Raw genomic sequence first — 21,768 nt, forward strand, 5'->3', positions numbered from 1 at the left:
GACTATGGACTCTGAGAAACAAACTGAGAGTTCTAGAGGGGAGGGGGGTGAGGGGATGGGTTAGCCTGGTGATGGGTATTAAAGAGGGCACGTATTGAATGGAGCACTGGGTGTTATACACAAACAATGAATCATGGAACACTAAACTAACACTAAACACTAAACACAAAAACTAATGATGTGATGTATGGTGATTAACATAATAAAATAAAAAAATTAAAAAAATAAAGTAGCACTGTCCATGGGGCACCTGGTGGCTCAGTTGTTTAAGCAGCCAACTCTTGATCTCAGCTCAGGTCTTGATCTCAAGGTGGTGAGTTCAAGCCCCGCATTGGGCTCCAGGCTGAACCTACTTAAAGCAGCACTATCCAAACAGAACTTTCTGCAATAATGGAAATGTTCTTCATCTGCGTTGTCCAATACAGTAGCCACTAGCCACATATGGCTATTTGAGGACATGAAATGGGACTACTTGACTGAAGAACTGAGTTTTTAATTTCATTTAATTTTAATATCACAGGAGACTACTGGGTGCTATATAGGCCAGCACAGATCAAAAGAAAATAAGAAACTTTCCAGAGTTAATTACCTTCATAAGTGAGTGATCCCACCTAGGCAATACCACTTTTTGAAATGCCTACCTGAATTGTGCTCACTGGGAGTTGCTCATTTCCATAATAACCTACTCAACATTTTCAAAATTTGTTGAGACCACATAGAACAAAATGTGAAAATAATGTCAAATTGAAAGATTGGATCTTATGCTCTCTCTCTCTCTCACACACACACACACCACACATACATTCACACACTCACAAATACTAGCCAAATCTGGGAAAAATTAGTCCCAAAATCTTGTTCACAAATTACTAAAAAAAAAAGGATTAGGTTAATTTCTTCCAATAATTTTCACAAAATCAAAGTTAACCAATAAAATCAACTTTAGGGGGTTATGCCTTCCCCCATTTTAAAGGAAGAAATTCCACTTTAAAAGTATTTAAATATAGGGGCGCCCGGGTGGCTCAGTCAGTTGGGCATCCGGTTCTTGATTTCAGCTCAGGTCATGATCTCAGGGTTGTGGGATCGAGCCCTGCATTGATCGGGCTCTGTGCTCAGCTCAGAGTCTGCTTGTCCCTCTCCCTTTGCTCCTTCCCCTGCTATGTTCTCTCTCTCTCTCTCAAATAAATAAATAAATAAAATCTTTTTTAAAAAGTATTTAAATATATTAAAATTGTCAACTGGTTCTTAGGAATTACAAATCAGGTGCTAAAATAATCTGCAGTCACATATTTTCATCTGTGGTTTTAAAATCATAGATTAAAAAATGGTATTACATTATTATATTTGTATTCCTCTTATAAGCAAGATTGAGCATTTTTTTAAAATAGTTAAGAGCCATTTGTATTTCTTTTTCAGTGGCTTGTCAGTTGATATCCTTTTCCCATTTTTTTCTTCGGTAGATGGTTGTCTACTTATTCAAAGGTCTTTATATATTAGGGAAATTAGCCTTTTGGCATGTTTCTCTTTAAAGAAGTTTACTCTGCATTAAAAGATTAAGTAAAAAATTCAATAAATAAAATCTTTTAAAAAGGCGGGGGGGTGGGCACCTGGGTGGCTCAGTCGGTTGAGCGTCTGCCTTTGGCTCAGATCTTGATCCGAGAGTCCTGGGATCAAGTCCCACATCGGGCTCCTTGCTCAGCGAGGAGCCTGCTTCTCCCTCTGCCTATGCCTCTCTCTCTCTCTCTCTGTCTCTCATGAATAAATAAATAAAATCTTAAAAAAAAAAAGATTAAGTAAAAAATTCAGAGCCTTGGGGCGCCTGGGTGGCTCAATCTGTTAAGCGTCTGCTTTCAGCTCAGGTCATGATCCCAGGGTCCTGGGATCAAGCCCTGCATCAGTCTCCCTGCTCAGTAGAAAGCCTGTTTCTTCCTCTCCCTCTGCTGCTCCCCCTGCTTGTGCTCTCTCACTCTGTCAGATAAATAAATAAAATCTTAAAAAAAAAAAATTCAGAGCCTTCCAATGAAACAGGAATCAATATAGTTTTCTCTAAAAATCCTACAGCAGTCTATATTTCACAAATGAAATGGTTTTGACTGTATGAAATCACTGCCTCCTGTGCTTTAAAGGATTTCTTACATTCTATTTGTATTCTGTAATGATTATCTAAGAAAACAACTATATAATTAAAAATATTATCTATGCAAACATGTTTATTTAAAATTTCAAGTATAACTAAGACTTACTTTTTCAGCTCTGGAATCTCTGCTGGCTTTACAATTTTTATCAACCCTTTAAGTCTCTGTTGTTCTTTCCTCAGTTCAAAAGTTCTCAGGTGGAGTTTCTTCCGGGACACACCATCCAATGCACTCCCTGATTTCATTTCTGACATAAATGCATCTAAAGAGTCCTGAGATGGTGACTCTGACAGAGCTGTCCAAGAAAGGGATAATATATATTCAGAAAATTGGCCTCAAATATTTTAAAATTCAGCCAAAGTTTCCATCGAAAAGTCACTAACAGGGGCACCTGGGTGGCTCAGTCACTTGAGCGTCCAACTCTTGACCTCAGCTCAGGTCATGATCTCAGGGAGTCTGCTTGGGATTCTCTCTCTCTCCCTCTGCCCTCCCCCAACACTGCACACTCTATCCCTCTCAAATAAATAAATAAATCTTTTTTTTTTTTTAAGTCACTAACATAAAGCTGGGCAGAGGACATTACTCATATCAGGAATAAGAAAACAGGGGCACCTGGGTGGCTCAGTCGGTTAAGCGTCTGCCTTCGGCTCAGGTCCTGATCCCAGAGTCCTGGGATCAAGCCCCGCATCGGGCTCCCTGCTCCGCGGGAAGCCTGCTTCTCCCTCTCCCACTCCCCCTGCTTGTGTTCCCTCTCTCACTGTGTCTCTCTCTGTCAAATAAATAAAATCTTAAAAAAAAAAAAAAAGGAATAAGAAAACAGGTTATAGCTTGAAGACCTCGGGACATAATTTTGCCTCAATGGGCTTCATTTTCCTCATCTATTATATAAAGAGTTTAAAACAAATAACTTACAATGTTCTTTCTAGTTCCAAGATGCTATGTTGCTCCTTAGAAAGACTCCATGTTCTGTATATCTTATTAACTAGGCTCAGTGCTGGCAGAGAGAACTACATATGGTAGACGCCCAATACATACTTGTTTAATGGGTCATTAACTTACCTTTGCTTGAGGCTTTCAGTTTCTCAGAAATCTCAGAGAGTTCCTTTTCAGCATCATTTAACTTTGCAACCTGTAACACCCAAATTAACAGGGTTAGCAAATGTTTTTCTTCTTTCAAAATATGGTAGCTTTTCTGTCTTCTTCCTCTTATTTTCATAATTGTTACAAGGTTTAAGAGGACTCATTCAGAATTCCAGTTAAATCTGCATCTTACGGAGTTAACAATTTTCATGTGTTTATTTAATTTGAACTAACTTCTGAATTAACTCAAAATTAAACAGAATGAATGTACAGAACACAGACTTGACATTACTCAAAAGAACTCAAGGCATTTGTTTTCATTGATGAATCAAAAAAAGATGTTGGGTAATGTTTTAAAGCTCTGAATACTACTTAATATAGTGAAAACACATGCTATCTTATGATGATTTCATAAAGGATATACAGTTTAAGACTATTACCGAACTATACTCCTCAAAATTCCTTTCACAATTCTTGACTGCCAGAAGTCTAAAGTCAGTTTCACCTCAGAATGGCCGAATTTGAAACTTTTTCCTTTCTTTTTGTAGGATTAACATCATAACCAAAGAATGCTCTTTCATGGATCAATATCCACCTAGAGATAGACAGAGTCTCTAGCAGCAAGCCAAACTTTTTCCAACTTGAGTAAGACTGTTTGTTACTATCAAATTTACAGATCAAGAAAGCTATACTTCAGTACCAAATTTCAATGCTACTGCTTTAAAAATTATAAAACAAATTTGAATAATACATTATCTTATTTAAAAATTAAACTACCACAGCTACTTCTATAATTAAAACTTGCCAATGATTCAAAGGTCTCTGGCTTCTCATCAATCTTCCCAGCTTTCTTCATTCGGTTCAGACGCTTCTTTTCAACCAGGCCGGTCCGATCAAGAAACGTGTCATCATCACTATCATAAAAGTCTTCATCCTCCCAGTTCTTGGCTTTCCTTTTCCGAGATACTAGGAGATAAAATAAATGGTAATTAAATGAGTTTAAAGGAAAAGAAGACAAGTAGGTAAGCAGCTTAAAATATCACCATGAATTATTTCAAGACTCAACAAGCTGTCAAACTACATATAAAAACAAAGAGTTAAACTTGGAAGACATTATGCTAAGTGAAATAACTAGAGTAGCCCAATTCACAGAGACAGAAGGTAGGATGGTAATTACCAGGGGCTGGGGAAAAGGAAGAATGAAAAGTTAGCAACCAGTGGGTACAAAGTTTCAATATGGGAAGATAAGAAACTTCTGAGAGGGATAGTAGTGATGGTTGCACAACAATGTTAATGTATTTAATACACTTAATGCTTACAATGGTAAATTTTGTGTTATGTATATTTTACCACAATAAAAGAATTAAAACAAAGGGCTAATTTATTTAATGAGCAAGAAGTTCTCAAAAATCAATGTGTAAAAAAAAGGAAAAAGATAAACAAGGAAAAGGCCAATAATCCAAAAATTTTTTAAAGGATAATGAAAGCCGTTCACAGAAAAAGAAACATAAATGGCCAAAAAAAATTTTAAAGATGTTCAACACTTTTTAATAATTAAAAAAATACACATTAAGGGGCGCCTGGGTGGCTCAGTCATTAAGCATCTGCCTTCCGCTCAGGTCATGATCCCAGGGTCCTGGAATCGAGCCCTGCATCGGGCTCCCTGCTCCGCGAGAAGCCTGCTTCTCCCTCTCCCACTCGCCCTGCTTGTGTTCCCTCTCTCACTGTGTCTCTCTCTGTCAAATAAATAACTAAAATCTTAGCCATAGTATCCTCAACTCTTATAAAAAATAATAAAAAAATAAAAAATACAAATTAAAATAATGAGATACCACTTCTTACCTATAGACTAGAGAAAACATGAGAAGATTAATAATGCCCAATTTGGCAACGGTATGGGGAAATGGACTCTCAAACAGTTGGTGGGAATGTACACTGATACAATCTTTTTGATGATCAAACTCATAACATCTGTCAATAATAAAAATCCAATTGACCTAGCAATTCCACTTATAGGAATTTATCCTACAGATATCAGTGCAACATTGTTTGTAACAGTGAAAAATCTGGAAAGCTCATCAAGAGGGGACTATGGTAGCTATTACTTTTTTGACCCTGTGCCATCTTACTCCCCTTGTTCTGGTAAAAGTACCCCTTTTCTTCTAGAAAACTCCTCCCCCATTCCATCTGGATTAGGGGTAGTCAAGTGACCAAAGCCAATCAGTAAGAATCCTCATATTTATATTTAGATATAAGGAAAAAAGGGCTCTTTTTCCAATGAAGTTATGAAAGAGGGAAGATATAAATTCTGTAAGCAGCCAGCTTTTCCGCACAGGGTAAGAATCTATCTGCAAAATAAAACCATGCGCTCATGAAACAGATCACACAGATATACATACACAGTTTTATAGTGTCCTGGTGATACTGAGAGTTCTGGTTTGATAGGACCAGAACTTAAGGTCCTGGTTCATGCACTTCTTCCTTCAATCCTGTAAACTACTCTTCCCAGGCTCTGGAGCCAATAACTTTTCTCCCTAAGCTAGTTTGAATTGGGTTTCTATTATTTACAACCAAAACAGTCCTTATTAATATAAACTTCATAATTTCCAAGTTAAGATGGTACACTGAACATACATACCTAATTTCATTCTTTCCCCATATCCCACTAAAGCTGAAGTAAAAAGATTTTTTTTAAAAAACATTAATCTAGGGATGCTTGGGTGGCTCAGTCGGTCAAGTGTCTGCCTTCAGCTCAGGTCATGATCCCAGGGTCCTGGGATCAAGTCCCACATCAGGCTGCTTGCTCAGCGAGGAGCCTGCTTCTCCCTCTGCCTGTCACTCCTTCTGTTTGTTCTCTGTCTCAAATAAAATAAAATCTTAAAAAATAAAAAACATTAATCTAAAAATAAATGAATAAATTAAATAAATAAATAAATAAATAAATAAAACACTAATCTATTGGGGCAGCTGGCTGGCTCAGTTGGTAGAGCATGCAACTCCTGATCTCAGGGTTGTGAGTTTGAGTCCCATGTTGGGTAGAGAGCTTACTTAAAAAATAAATAAACAAATAAAAATTCTAAATCTACAAAGACAGGGAGAATGGGAGAAAGGATAGCAACACCAAATTTTTGGAAATTAGAAAATAGACAGACAAGTGGAAACTAAATTAGCAGAACTAAAAAAGATGAATCCTAAACCAACAGTGAGGAAAGCCGAGAATCAGTCTGATGATACTGTAGAATCTACAAAAGGATCTTGAACTGGGGATGGTTAGTAGTGCTAAAATAAGCAGACGAGAGTAAAAGCTGTCGAGAAACAGATCCCCTTCCCTGCCTACTTACCTCCTTCCCATCCCCAGAAAAAATCCAGAAGTTAATCTCTAGAAAGGGTAAGACAGAAAGTCTTTGCATTGTGGACTGACCAGTTGATTTGAGGGCATGGGTACTATATTCTAAAAATAGTACTATCCTAAAAATAGGTGAATATTGAGAATCTGCTCAGCCATCTTCCAGCACTTAGCTCTAGAAATTTCATGCAGGAGACTGGAAGAATATTCTCTGAGGAATCCTGCCTGCAGAAGAGGAAAAACCTAAGGATATTTAAATGAGGAGTACCCAACAAAAGGCCCACCAACATCATTCCATATTGTTGCTCAAAGTTAATAAGTCCCACCTATATAATCCAAGCCGTCAATCACCTTTTTTGTCCCCAAATAAGAATCTACAACCAAGGACTACACCACTGAGAAACACCTCTAACATGCACACTAGAGACCACACAAAGAAAAAGAAAAGGCAACCTGGAGAGCACAGATTAGCAGTGAGATTAGCTACTTACAATCCATGAGACAACAATAGCGTATTATGTTTTAAAAATGAATATTCAGGGGTGCCTGGGGGTTCAGTTGGTTAAGCATGAGACTCTTGATTTTGACTTAGGTCATGATCTCAGGGTCGTGAGATCAAGTCCTGTGTCAGGCTCTGCTTCCCCATGGAGTCTGCTTCAGATTCTCTCTCTCTCTCTCTCTCTCTCCCTCTGCTCCTCCCTCAACTTGTGCTCTCATGGGCATACACGCTCTCTCTCTGATAAATAAATTAAATCTTTAAAAAAATGAACATTCGAGGTCAAAAATGAGCCTTGGAAATTAAAATCTTGATAGCAAAATAGAGACGGAAAGATAAAGCTGCAGAAATCTCCCAGAAAGAACAAAAAAATATAGAGATAAAAAAAGCAAAGAAAAGGGGCACCTGGGTGGCTCAGTCATTAAGCATCTGCCTTCGGCTCAGGTCATGATCCCAGGGTCCTGGGATCGAGCCCCACGTCACGCTCCCTGCTCAGTGGGAAGCCTACTTCTCCCTCTCCCACTCCCCCTGCTTGTGTTCCCTCTCTTGCTGTGTCTCTCTCTGTCAAATAAATAAATAAAATCTTAAAAAAAAAAAAGAGACAGAAACTTGAGATGGTCAGTCTAAGATGTTCAATATCTAAGCAAAATTCCAGAGAGAAAGAGAAAACAGAGGGATGAAATGATTAATGGCATAATTCCAGAAATGCTCCTGAACTGTCAAAGATTTCCAGATCAGGGGCGCCTGGGTGGCTCAGTCAGTTGAGCCTCCAGCTCTTCACTTTGGCTCTTCACTTCGGCTCAGGTTATGATCTCATGAGTCATGGAATCAAGCCCCAAGTCGGGCTCCAGGCTCAGCACAGAGTCTGCTTAGGATTCTCTCCCTCTGCTCCTCCTCCGCCCTGCTCACTCTCTCTAAAATGGATAAATAAAATCTTAAAAAAAAAAAAAAAAAGGCATTTCCAGCACAAAGGACCCAATAAGTACCTAGAAAAATGGATGAAAATAGGCCAACAGAAAGGTACATCACAGTTAAGTTTCAGAACCTTGAGAACAAAGGGAAACTCTAACAAACTTCTAGTGAGAGGGGGGAAAATATAACTTATAATTGATCAGGGTTTGAACAGTTTTGGACTACAAGAGCAACACTGGATATAGGTGATAAGAGTAATACCTTCAAAGTTGTGAAGGAAATTATTTCCAATTTAGAATTCTACTCCCAGCCAAACTATTAACTGAGAATAAAGCTAGCATAATTATATTTTCAGAATGGAGAATTTAATAAAGTTTACTTGCTATACATCCTTTCTCAGGAATCCACTAGAGGATGTCCACCAAAACAAGAGAGTAGACCAAGAAAAATGAAAGATGTGAAATCCACTGAAGACTACCATCATCCATGCCTTCTACTATTATATCAGCTTTTTCTTTTTTAAGATTTTATTTATTTATTTTTCAGAGAGAGAGAGAGCACAAGCAGGGAGAGCTGCAAGCAGAGGGAGAAGCAGGCTCCCCACTGAGCAAGGAGCCCGATGCAGGACTCAATCCCAGGACCCCAGGATCATGACCTGAGCCAAAGGCAGATACTTAACTGACTGAGCCACCCAGGCGTCAGTCCTGCAGCAAGTCTAGAGAGCAATAAGCCCTAAAAGAATAGTGCTCTTCAGGAGAAATGTTTTCAAAAGAGTCAGAACTGATCAATTACTGAATATGATTGACCATGTGGAAAAATATACTGAAAGGCTATTAAAAGGTGAGAGAAGAATGACCAAGAGCTATAAAATCCAAACACATGAAAAACAAACACAATTATTCACTTTAGGAAAAACAAAAAGAAAAAACTGCTCAGTTGCGACTAATACTTGCATAAACATAATCATGTAAATACTAATTTAAGTCAGTAGATAATGTTTTAAAATACATGACTCAAAGTCAATAACACAAGATGGTGTAGGAGTAGGAGACCTTAGTTTCGTCTGGTCCCTGCAATTCAGCTAGACAGCTATCAAATCATTCTGAACACCTGTGAACTCAACCAAAGATCTAAGAAAATAGCGGCAATTCTACAAACAGAAAAGCAACCACTTTCTGCAAGGTAGGAGGTTCAGAGAAGTGAATCTGAGGCAATATATCGGAAGATAAACCATGGGGGAAGGGAGCCTCCATAAGCCGGAACCAGAAAGTGATATAGCAGCAGAGCCCAAAACATTTAGCACATTTAGAAGTCTGCTCTGGTGAGGGACATCACTCAGGTGGCTAAGTGGGGGCAGAACCCTAGCTGGGACACTGTGGTCTCAGGATCCCCAGGGTCACAGGAAGACGATGGGTGCCTGAATGTGTCAGAGTTCCCAGGCATTGGAGCGGGGAAGCCAGCTGCAATCAGCGTGCACAGGAGTGGGCTCTTAGCTCAGGTTGCCATAAACTGTGAACTGCAGCACAGTCAAGCGACTGAACAGGGGCCCAGCAAGCAGCAGAACTGTGGCGAGACCCGCTCTTCATCCCCCAGGAGGAGCGCCGGGGGCGTGCACTGCAGAAGTCTTCAGGGTTTGGAGACTTGAAACAAGGCCACATGTCTGATAATAGAGACAATCTGTCACCTGCTAGGTGAGCATGGAGTGCAAACAGAGACCAGAGAGACAGGAATGATTGACTACTTTTCCCTGAGGGCCCACTGAGGAGTAGGGCCCCAGCTCTCAGCTCTGGGGCTGGAGATTGCCATTTTCATTCTCATCCTCTAAAGTGGCATGGAAAGCCTTCAGGGAACAAAAGCCACATAGAGCAATCTGGAGCAGATTACTCAGCCTGGCCCCCTGGCAAGGGCGGTACAGTTCTGCTGGGGCACAGACACTTGAGAATCAACACAACAGGCCCTTCCCCGAGAAGATCAGCAAGAACATTGGCTAAGACCAAGTTTACTGATCATAGGTAACTGCAAAACTCCAGCACTAGGGGAAAGTAGTATATAGAATTCATGGCTTTTTTCCCCCCATGATTCTTTCATCTTTAATTTTTTTTCTCTTTTCTTTTTCAACCAATTTCTGATTTCATCAACTTTTTTTCTTTTTAAATCTTTTTAATTTTCACTTTTAGTTATATTCTATCCTTTCATTGTATTTAATTTTAATTTTGTACATATATAAGTTTTTCTTTCTTTACAATTTTGGGGTCTAGTTTTCTAACAAACAGACCAAAATACACAGAGGATCCAATGTATTCTCTATTCTGTTCACCTGTCTGATTATATTCTCTCTCTCTCTCTTTTTTTTTTTTTCCGGTTTTGGGCCTCTTCTGACTTGTTTAGTGTCTATTTCTCTGGGGCCATTGTTGCCATTTTAGTATTTTGTTCTCTCATTCATCTCTTTTTCTCTGGCTAGAATGACAAGATGGAAAAACTAGCCTCAAAAAAGAGAACAAGAAGCAGTACTGACTGCCAGGGACCTAATCAGTATGGATATAAGATGTCCGAACTGAGTTCAGAATAACGATTATAAAGATACTTCGCTGGGCTTGAAAAAAGCATAGAAGACACTACAGAATCCCTTTCTGGAGAAATAAAAGAACTAAATCTAATCAAGTCAAAATAAAAAAGGCTATTAATGAGATACAATTAAAAATGGAGGCTCTGGGGCGCCTGGGTAGCTCAGTTGTTGGGCATCTGCCTTCAGCTAAGGTCATGATCCCAGGGTCCTGGGATCGAGCCCTGCATTGGGCTCCCTGCTCCACGGGAAGCCTGCTTCTCCCTCTCCCACTCCCTTTGCTTGTGTTCCCTCTTTCGCTGTGTCTCTGTCAAATAAATAAAATCTTAAAAAAAAAAAAACTGAGGCTCTAACTGCTAGGATAAATGAAGCAGAGGAGAGAATTAGTGATGTAGAAGACAAAATGATGGAGAATAAAGAAGCTAAGAAAAAGAGAGGTAAACAACTACTGGATCACGAAGGGAGAATTCAAGAGATAAGCGATACCATAAAGCGAAACAATATTAGAATAATTGGGATCCCAGAAGAAGAGGAAAGAGAAGGTAGATGCAGAAGATATACTGGAGCAAATTATAGCAGAGGACATCCCTAACCTGGGGAAGGAAACAGGCATTCAAGTCCAGCAGGCAAAGAGAACCCCCCCTCAAAATCAATGAAAATAGGCCAACACCCCAACATATAATAGTGAAACTTGCAAATCTCAGAGACAAAGAGAAAATCATGAAAGCAGCTCGGGACAAGAGGTCCATAACCTACAAGGGTAGAAACATTAGACTGGCAGCAGACCTATCCACAGAGACCAGGCAGGCCAGAAAAGATTGGCATGATATATTCAGGGTTCTAAATGAGAAAAATAAGCAGCCAAGAGTATTTTATCCAGCTAGGACGTCATTCAAAATAGAAGGAGAGATAAAAAGCTTCCAGGACAAACAAACTAAAAGAATTTGTGATCACTAAACTAGCCCTGCAAAAAGCATTAAAGGGGATCCTTTAAGCAAAGAGAGAGCCCAAAAGTAACACAGATCAGAAAGAACAGAGAAAATATACAGAAACAGTGACTTTACCGGTAATACAATGACACTAAATTCATATCTTTCAACAGTTACTCTGAATGTAAATGTGCTAAATGTCCCAATCAAAAGACACAGGGAACCAGATTGGATAAAAAAGCAAGACCCATCAATATGCTGTCTGCAAGAGCCTCATTTTAGACCCAAAGACACCTCCAGATTTAAAGTGAGGGGGTGGAGGGGCACCTGGGTGGCTCAGCTGGTTAAGTGTCTGCCTTTGGCTCAGGTCATGATCCCAGGGTCCTGGGATCGAGTCCCACACTGGGCTCTCTGCTCAGCGGAGAGCCTACTTCTCCCTCTTCCTCTGCCTGCCACTCCCTCTGCTTCTGCTCTCTTGCTCTATCTGACAAATAAATAAATCTTTAAAATAAATAAATAAAGTGGGGGGTATAAAACCATTTATCATGCTAATGGACATCAAAAGAAAGCTGGGGTGGCAATCCTTATATCAGACAAATTAGACATTAAACTAAAGACTGTAATTGGAGATGAGGAAGGACACTATATCATAATTAAAGGATCCATTCAACAAAAAGATCTAACTGTAAATATTATGCCCCTAACATGGGAGCAGCCAATTATATAAACCAATTAACAAAATTAAAGAAACACATCAATGATGATACAATAAGGGGTGCCTGGGTGGCTCAGTCGTTAGATGTCTGCCTTTGGCTCAGGTCATGATCCCAGGGTCCTGGGATCGAGCCCCGCACTGGGCTCCCTGCTCCACAGGAAGCCTGCTTCTCCCTCTCCCACTCCCCCTGCTTGTGTTCCCTCTCTCACTGTGTCTCTCTCTGTCAAATAAATAAATAAAATCTTTAAAAAATAGTAATAATGATATAATAATAGTAGGGGACTTGAACACCCCCCTCAATGCAATGGACAGATCATCTAAGCAGAAGATCAACAAGGAAACAAGTGAATGACACACTGGAACAGATGGACTTTACAGATATATTCAGAACATTCCATCCTAAAGCAACAGAACACACATTCTTCTTGAGTGCACATGGAACTTTCTCCAGAATAGATCCATACTGGGTTACAAATCAGGTCTCAATGATACCAAAAGATTGGGATCATCCCCTGCATATTTTCAGACCACAATGTTTTGAAACTGGAATTCAATCACAAGAGGAAATCTGGAAAGAACTCAAATACATGGAAGCTGAAGAGCATCCTACTAAAGAATTAAAGAAGAATTTTAAAAATTCATGGAAACAAATGAAAATGAAAATACAACTGTTCAAAACCTTTGGGATGCAGCAAAGGTGGTCCTGAGAGGGAAGTATATATAGCAACACAAACCTTTCTCAAGAAACAAGAAATACAACCTAACCTTACACCTAAAGGAGCTGGAGAAAGAACAGCAAATAAAGCCTAAATGCAGCAGGAGAAGAGAATTAATAAAGATTAGAGCAGAAATCAATGAAATAGAAACCAAAAGAACAGTAGAACAGATCAACAGATCAACAAAACTAGGAGCTGGTTCTTTGAAAGAATTAATAAAATCAATAAACCCCTGGCCAGACTTGACAAAAAGAAAAGAGAAAGGACCCAAATAAATAAAATCATGAATGAAAGAAGAGAGATCACAACCAACATCAAAGAAATACGAACAATTTTAAGAACATGTTATGAGCAACTATATGCCAACAAACTAGGCAATCTGAAAGAAATGGAGGCATTCCTAGAGACGTATAAAATACCAAAACTGAGGGCACCTGAGTGGCTCAGTTGGTTAAGGGTCTGCCTTCAGCTTGGGTCATGATCCCAGGGTCCTGGGATTGAGTCCTACGTCAGGCTCTCTGCTCAGCAGGGAGTCTGCTTCTCCCTCTCACTCTCCCTCTGTGTTCTCCCTCTCTCTCTCAGATAAATAAAATCTATTAATTAATTAATTAATTCTTAAACTACCAAAACTGAAACAGGAAGAAATAAAAAACTGAAAAGACCCATAACCAGCAAGGAAACTGAAGCTGCAATCAAAAATCTCCTAAGAAACAAGAGTCCAGGACCGGATGGCTTCCCAGAGGAATTCTACCAAACATTTAAAGAAGAATTAATACTTACTCTTCTCAAGTGATTTCAAAAAATAGAAATGAAAGGAAAATTTCCAAACTCTGTCTATGAGGCCAGCACTACCTTGATCCCCAAACCAGACAAAGATCCCACCAAAAAAGAGAATTACAGACCAATATCCCTGATGAACATGGATGCAAAAATTCTCACCAAGATACTAGCCAATAGCATCCAACAGTACATTAAAAGGATTATTCACCACGACCAAGTGGGATTTATTCCTGGACTGCAAGGGTGGTTCATCATCCACAAATCAATCAATGTGATACACTACATAAATAAAAGGACAAGAACCATATGATCCTCCCAATAGATGCAGAAAAAGCATTTGACAAAGTACAGCATCCTTTCTTGATTAAAACTCTTCACAGTGTAGAGATAGAGGGAACATACCTCAATATCATAAAAGCCATCTACAGAAAAGCCCACAGCGAATATCATTCTCAATGGGGAAAAACTCAGAGTTTTCCCCTAAGGTCAGAAACAAGACAGCAATGTCCACTATCACCACTGTTGTTCAACATAGTACTAGAAGTCCTAGCCTCAGCAATCAGAAAACAATAAGAATAAAAGGCACCCGAATCATCACCAAAGAACAAGTCAAACTCTCACTCTTCACAGATGACATGATACTCTATGTGGAAAACCCAAAAGACTGCACCCCAAAATTGCTAGAACTCGTACAGGAATTCAGCAATGTCACAGGATATAAAATCAATGCACAGAAATCAGTTGCACTTCTATACACCAACGAGACAGAAGAAAGAGAAATTAAGGAGTTGATCCCATATACAATTGCACCCAAAACCTAAGATACCTAGGAATAAACGTAACCAAAGAGGCAAAGGATCTGTACTCAGAAAACTATAGAACACCCATGAAAGAAATTGAGGAAGACACAAAGAAATGGAAAAACGTTCCATGCTCATGAATTGGAAGAATAAATATTGCTACCTAGAGCAATCTATACATTCAGTACAATCCCTATCAAAATACCATCAGCTTTTCTCTCTAAAAAAAAAAAAAAAAAAAAAAAAATACCATCAACTTTTTTCACAGGGCTGGAACAAATAATTCTAAAATTTGTATGGAACCAGAAAAGACCCTGAATAGCCAGAGGAATGTTGAAAAAGAAAACCAAAGCTGGTGGTATCACAATTCTGGACTTCAAGCTCTATTACAAAGCTGTAGTCATCAAGACAGTACGGTACTGGCACAAAAACAGACATATAGATCAATGGAACGAGCGTCTGCCTTCAGCTCAGGTCATGATCCCAGGGTCCTGGGATTGAGCCCCGCGTCAGGCTCCCTGCTCAACGGGCAGCGTGCTTCTCCTTCTGCCTCTGCCCCTCCCCCTGTTTATGTGCATGCTCTCTCTCTCTCTCTCTGTCAAATAAATAAAATCTTAAAAAAAAAAAAAAAAGACATACAAATGGCCAACAGACACATGAAAAAATGCTTAACATCACTTAGCATCAGGGAAATACAAATCAAAACCTCAATGAGATACACCAGTCAGACCAGTCAGAATGGCCAAAATTAACAAGTCAGGAAATGCCAGATGTTGGTGAGGATGCAGAGAAAGGGGAACCCTCTTACTCTGTTGGTGGGAATGCAAGCTGGTGCAGCCACTCTGGAAAACAGTGTGGAGGTTCCTCAAAAAGTTGAAAATAGAGCCAGCCTATGACCCAGCAATTGCACTACTGGGTATTTACCCCGAAGATACAAATGTAGTGATCCGAAGGGGCACCTGCACCCCAATGTTTATAGCAGCAATGTCTACAATGGCCAAACTATGGAAAGAGCCCAGATGTACATCAACAGATGAATGGATAAAGAAGATGTGGTATACAGATATATATACAATGAAATATTACTCAGCCATCAAAAATAAAATCTTGCTATTTGCACAACATGGATGGAACTAGAGTACTATGCTAAGCAAAATAAGTCAATCAGAGAAAGACAATTATCATATGATCTCACTCATATGTGGAATTTAAGAAACAAAACAGAGGAGCATAAGGAAAGAGAGGAAAAAATAAAACGACAAAATCAGAGAGGGAGACAAACCGTAAGAGACTCTTAATCATAAGAAACAAAATGAGGGTTGCTGGAGGGAGGGGGTTGAGGGGATAGGGTAACTGGGTGGACATTAAGGAGGGTGCGTAATGTAATGAGCACTGGGTATTATATAAGACTGATGGATCACTGACCTCTACCTCTGAAACTAATAATACATTGTATGTTAATTAATTGAATTTAAATAAAAATAAATAAATTAACAAAAATAAAATAAATGACTCAAAATAAAGTAGCATACTCTTCCTTTTTGGAAATATGGATATTTTTAAATGCCAAAAGGAATAACTGAAAGAGTTAAAAAGCCTTCCAAGGTTGAAGACTGAGGAGGGGCAGGGCAAGGAATAGGTATATTTTGTTATAAACCTTAGGTAGTTTCTTTGTTTTGTTTTGTTTTGTTTTTAGATTTTATTTATTTATTTGACAGAGAGAGAGACACAGTGAGAGAGGGAACACAAGCAGGGGGAGTGGGAGAGGGAGAAGCAAGCTTCCCGCCAAGCAGGGAGCCCGATGCAGGGCTCGATCCCAGGACCCCGGGACCATGACCTGAGCTGAAGGCAGACGCTTAATGACTGAGCCACCCATGTGCCCCAAGCCTTTGGTAGTTTTAAACTATACATAAGTTACTTTGCAATAATAAAAACTAATTTTAGAATAAACAAAAATATAGCATAAGCCTTTATTAATAAATGATGATATAACTAGACAGGTTTTTTAAATGAGATAAATTTAATGCAATCACATAGATAATATCCATTCTTACATTAAAAATGTAAGTACGAAAGAGTATAAGTAATGTAAATGCATTTGTGTATGAGTGTTTGCTTTTTATTAAAGGATCTAGTTCTGAACACACATCTATATTCATAAAAAATGTCTAGGAGAATATAAACAATGGCTTCCTTTGGGTATTGAGATACAGAATCTTTTCTTTTCACTTCATAGAATTCTAGACAATTTACACTTTCCCCCTAAAGAGATATTTTATTGCCTTCTGTGTTAAATTTTCCTTTCTTCTTTCCTTTTCTTTCTGCCTCTGTCCATCTATTTGTATCTCTCTCCCCTCTCTCTCCGTCCCTCTCTTTTCTTTCTTTCTTCCAAGGAAAAGAAGTGTTCCCACATACCTGCCTCCTGCCGCAGCAATCCCAAAGTATCAAGGATTCGACAAGCTTCCAGTGAACACTGGATCATTGCTTCTTTTTTCTTTCCTGAATGAATTGCCTCAGCTACCAGTTGTTTTCCGGTTGAATCATCCACAGGTAATCTGTATTGGTTTGGAGGGAATCACAGCACAGTACTAAGCTCCAATTCTCATGAAAAAAACTAATATGCTGTGATAATAGTCATTTTTTGACATGCCTTTTTAATCTCTCCATTCATCTCGTTCTATCTTACCAAGGTCAGACTTCAAATCTTTTCCTTAGACTTCTGACCCATCCCACCCCACATGCCAAATTATCAAGGCCCAAATTCAAGAAAAGCCTAAAAATAAGGCTAAAGTTACTCTTTGGGTTTGTTGTCTATAACCTGAAATTGACCATTTTTCAGAAATGGACATTAATGAGAACAGAACATACCTCACCCTACAGAGCCAAGTGCTATGTCCCTGTTCATCAAATTCATATTCTAGTTCTTCTCCTGTGGGAGGAAGAAAGACAAAACAATTTTAATAACATCTGAAAACTACTAGTTGAGACAAAGGGAAAAGAGAGGAAAGGTGAAGTAAGAGTATCAAGTTCCCGTACCACACTGAACACTAAATTTCAAAGCATTCCACTTCTTATTCCTACGGATTATCATCTGATAATAAAATTAGGATGAGCTTGGGGAGCCTGGGTGGCTGGCTTAGTCAATTGAGTGGCCAACTCTTGATTTCGGCTCAGGTCATGATCTCAACGTCCTGGGACAGAACCCTGTGCTGTGCTCTGCGCTCAGCAGGGAGTATGCTTCATGAAATCTCTCTCTCCCTCTGACCCTCCTGCTTGCTGTCTCATTTTCTCTCTAAAATAAATAAATAAATCCTTAAAAAAAAATTAGGATGAACTTGAGGCAAAGAAAAGCAAACTCAGATCAAAATAATCAACTCTCTAAAAACAGCTTTGTCCACTACATAGCAGCTTTCACACTTACTTAAGTTGTAGATGTAAGCTGTTAATTTGTCACAATTGCCTGGTTTTTAGAAGCATAAATATTAAGTGCAGAATGTAACCAATTCATATATATATTCATACACACACACAGATATTTTCTCAAAGCACCTCTATTGAAACAATCCTCTGTGGGAACATTCTTTAAATCATATAAAGTGGACATCCATGTTAAGAATTACAAAAGATCAGATGAATTAGAAACAAAAAATTTTAAGAAGTTAGGTCAATCTCCCCACCACCCAAGTTTAGGATCATTTGAGAAAGTCACAAAAAAAAAAAAAAAAAGGGCAATCCCTTTTTTCCAAGATGGGAAGACTAACAAGACTTTTACTATTTTCCAAATAAACCTGAAGCAATCGACCACAAGAGCAAGAACTGATTAAGGAGAACAGCAGATAAAATACAGCATTTCTAAGTACCCTGAAGATCTACAAAACAACACTGCTATGGATACCTTTTACTAGTAGGGTCAGAATCTGTTTACATACCTTCTCGGTCAAAAAAACCTTGGAGAGCCTTTTTTGGATCCTTTATATAAAAAGCCTCCCTTTCCTGCTGAAACTCTAAGACAATGGGGTTCTCTTCAGCCTCATCTTCTACAGCATCTTCTCCTACAGGAAAGAAAGAAAAGACAGACATAGGAAGAGACTGTCTTAATGACACCCACTTTCCATTCAGCCTGCATAAATATACAGTTATCAATGAAAAGAAAGGTGGGGGTGGGGGAGAAGGGGGCAAAGACAAAATCACCAGTATAAATATCTTGAGTTTTTCTAAATTGTGTGACAAATTAAAACTTGTTTTCATGGCACCTTGTTTTTGCTTTTTTCCTCCATCATTATATTTTATTTTATTATTTTATTTTTTTAAAGATTTTATTTATTTGACAGAGAGAGACACAGAGAGAGAGGGAACACAAGCAGGGGGAGTGGCAGAGAGAGAAGCAGGCTTCCCGCTGAGCAGGGAGCCCCATGCAGGGCTCGATCCCAGGACCCTGGGATCATGACCTCAGCCAAAGGCAGATGCTTAACGACTGAGCCACCCAGGCACCCCCATCACTATATTTTAAAAACAAAATTACCTACCTACCACTCTGTCCATGGAAAAAAATCTAAGCTTCTTGGCCTGGCATTCCTGCTCTCTATCACCTGGGTCTAATACTCTGTCTCCAATATAATTTCTTAATATTTACCATATCTGTCAAATAGACTGGTCTACTCATTACTCCCTTAAAATCATCAATTCTGGGTGCCTGGGTGGCTCAGTTGGTTGGGCGACTGCCTTCGGCTCAGGTCATGATCCTGGAGTCCCAGGATCGAGTCCCGCATCGGGCTCCCTGCACGGCGGGGAGTCTGCTTCTCCCTCTGACCCTCCCCCCTCTCATGTGCTCTCTGTCTCTCTCATTCTCTGTCTCAAATAAATAAATAAAATCTTTAAAAAAAAAAAAAAATCATCAATTCTGCCCTGAAAACCATACTCAACACTCAGCTTCCTGGAGGCTAATTTTCCCTTCCTTCAAGTTCCAGCTCGAGACCTGTTTGTAAATTTAAAAACTTTCCCAAATTTTAAGTCAGTGTTGCCCAAAAGAAATATAATGAAAGCCATACATGACATTTTTCATTTTCAGGGTGCCTGGGTAGCCCAGTCTGACTCTTGATTTCGGCTCAGGTCATGATCTCAGGGTTGTGGGATCGAACCCCTCCTCGGACTACACACTCAGTGCAGAGTCTGCTTGAGATTCTGTCTCTCCCTCTCCCTCTGCCCTTCCCCCTGCTCACACCCATTCTCTAAATAAATAAGTAAAATCTTTAAAAAAGAAGTTTTTCATTTTCTCATAGCCACATTAAGAAGGAGAAATGGGTAAAATTATCAGGTAATCAGTAAAAAATATTATGAATATTTTACATTCTTTTTTTACACTAAGTCTTTGAAATCAAGAGTGTATTTTACATTTATAGCACAAGTCAGTTTGGACTAGCCATACCATAAGTGTCCAATAACCACATGTAGGTAATGGACACTATATTGGACAGTGCAGGTGTAAGTCCTCAGTGATTACTCCCTTCTCTGAACCCTTACTCTGGCATACTTACGGTTTCTAGCTTTTGTTTTGCACTTACAAAAGTAATTTCATAATATTTATCCAGTCTTCCCAACAACATATTAAGGCCATCTTCTTTTTATATTCCTAGATCCTGAATACCCATCCTCCAAAATGTCTGGCATTATGGAAAATTCAATTTATTCCTCTGGCTAAGGGACAAGCTTTCTCTGATTAGCTATCTCACATTTCAGGGAATTTACATAAAGTACAAAAAAATTGAGGGACTATCCTATACTGAACATTCCATGTTATTTGATTGAATATAGCTCCATCCCCTCCAGTGATGATAATCAAGGTCAGTACTATATGTATATATTTATATATATTTAAATGGTAAAAATAATAAGTTAGTTGTGTGCTGAGGAAGAGTTTTGAACAAGGAAGTGTGATGTAAAACGCATTAAAAGAAATCCATAGTGCCCATAATTCAATTGTTTGACATCAGAAAAGTTAACAGAAATCTCTGTGGGTTTTGGTAATCTCATGTCCAAATTGTATTTGTCTCACCTATCTCAAAAAGTCATGAAAGATGTATGATAGAAAACAATTAAGGATACCCCTAGTCATGAATTTAAAATATTAATCTCTGGCAGCAATTTTAATTTCTTACCCATTCCCCAGGTGCAGCCCATTTCATCATCTTGATTACTAGTATTTCTCTTCTTTTCAATGGTATCCACTTCTTCCTCATCGGAGTCTTCCCCTAACATCTTCTTCTCCAACATCATTTGTTGCTGCTTGCGCAATTCCTTCAGTTGCGTTACCGTCAACTCGGATTCTGCCTCTCGGTCTTCCTCTGGTCCCTGATGAACCAAGCGAAAGAATTCTTTCAGAGGTCAGGGTTGCTGGATTCACTTTCTGAAGTATGGCAATGCGTAGAGCGGTCTGGAGAGGGCCCAGACTCCTCCACTTTTGTCATCGCTGACTGGGAGAATCTCCTTCCTCAGTGAAAGCTTTAAGGAGCTCTGGAACCCAGCCCGGTGCACTCCAGAGATTGCAATCCTAGGTTTTTCTACTTACCTGAAGAAGAAAGAGCCGGGTGCTGCCTCCAAAGCGAAGAACATGCCCGACGTGGACGCGACAATAGGTGCGGGGTGGGATGCGGGTTTTGTTAAGAAAAGTGCCGTGGGTGCTTCCCAGATCGTAAAGGTAGAAGCCCGGCCCGTGGCCGTCGCATTCTCCTTCGAGGCCGGACGCCCGGTGCTGCAGCACGGCGTGGTACCGGGACACCGAAGGGTGCTCCAGGCACACGTCGCAGCTAGACAGCCTCCCGAAAAGGCAGCAACTCGTCCCTTTCAAGCTACGGGTGCCAAGGATCGTGCCGCCCTTGAGTGTCTCTAGGCTGTAGGGGGCCGTCGCGGGGCCACCCCACGGCGGCTCTCGGTAAGGGGGAGCCCGGGCCGGGCCTCCAAGGGAAGGAGCCGCTGTAGGGGGCCGCGGCTGCTCCTTCGGTGGACTCCTGGTGCCCCCGCTGTCCGGCCGGGCTGGCGGGACCTCAAGTTCCCCGGAATCGGGCTCTAGCAGAGCCGCGGGCCTTTCCTTCTTCACCTCTTCAGGGTTTGAAGGATTGGTGGTCGGGGCCTTGCTCCGCATAACTGGGGACACCGGCAGGGTTGGCTTTTTGAAGTCATCACTGAGCTCTTGCAAAGCCAGAGGCTCGGACTGAGAGGGACTATCAGCCATCCTCAGTCAGATGCAGTCTCGAAATCTGTTCCTGGGAAACCATCCCCTTCGGTCTCTAAGTTCCCCCC

The 21,768-nt window shown here is 39.9% G+C and overlaps 1 protein-coding gene across 2 annotated transcripts in view; it reads right to left on the reverse strand.

The window, feature by feature from the left end:
• The window catches only part of SLC4A1AP (solute carrier family 4 member 1 adaptor protein), a 34,812-nt gene extending 13,070 nt beyond the window's left edge, over positions 1 to 21,742 (reverse strand). For both annotated transcript variants that reach the window (XM_081796993.1, XM_081796992.1), the window contains exons 1-8: positions 21,038 to 21,742; positions 20,628 to 20,820; positions 18,402 to 18,524; positions 17,341 to 17,401; positions 16,888 to 17,027; positions 4,021 to 4,181; positions 3,195 to 3,264; positions 2,244 to 2,430 (exon numbers count right to left, since the gene is read on the reverse strand). In XM_081796993.1, coding sequence (XP_081653119.1) covers positions 2,244 to 2,430; positions 3,195 to 3,264; positions 4,021 to 4,181; positions 16,888 to 17,027; positions 17,341 to 17,401; positions 18,402 to 18,524; positions 20,628 to 20,820; positions 21,038 to 21,700 — 1,598 coding nt within the window. In that variant the 5' untranslated portion in view covers positions 21,701 to 21,742. The remainder of the gene's footprint in view (positions 1 to 2,243; positions 2,431 to 3,194; positions 3,265 to 4,020; positions 4,182 to 16,887; positions 17,028 to 17,340; positions 17,402 to 18,401; positions 18,525 to 20,627; positions 20,821 to 21,037) is intronic.
• Positions 21,743 to 21,768: the final 26 nt, after the last annotated feature.

This window comes from Leptonychotes weddellii, chromosome 10 (genome assembly GCF_054177405.1).
Source record: "Leptonychotes weddellii isolate Sample4059 chromosome 10, ASM5417740v2, whole genome shotgun sequence".
Classification (NCBI taxonomy): Eukaryota; Metazoa; Chordata; class Mammalia; order Carnivora; family Phocidae; genus Leptonychotes; species Leptonychotes weddellii.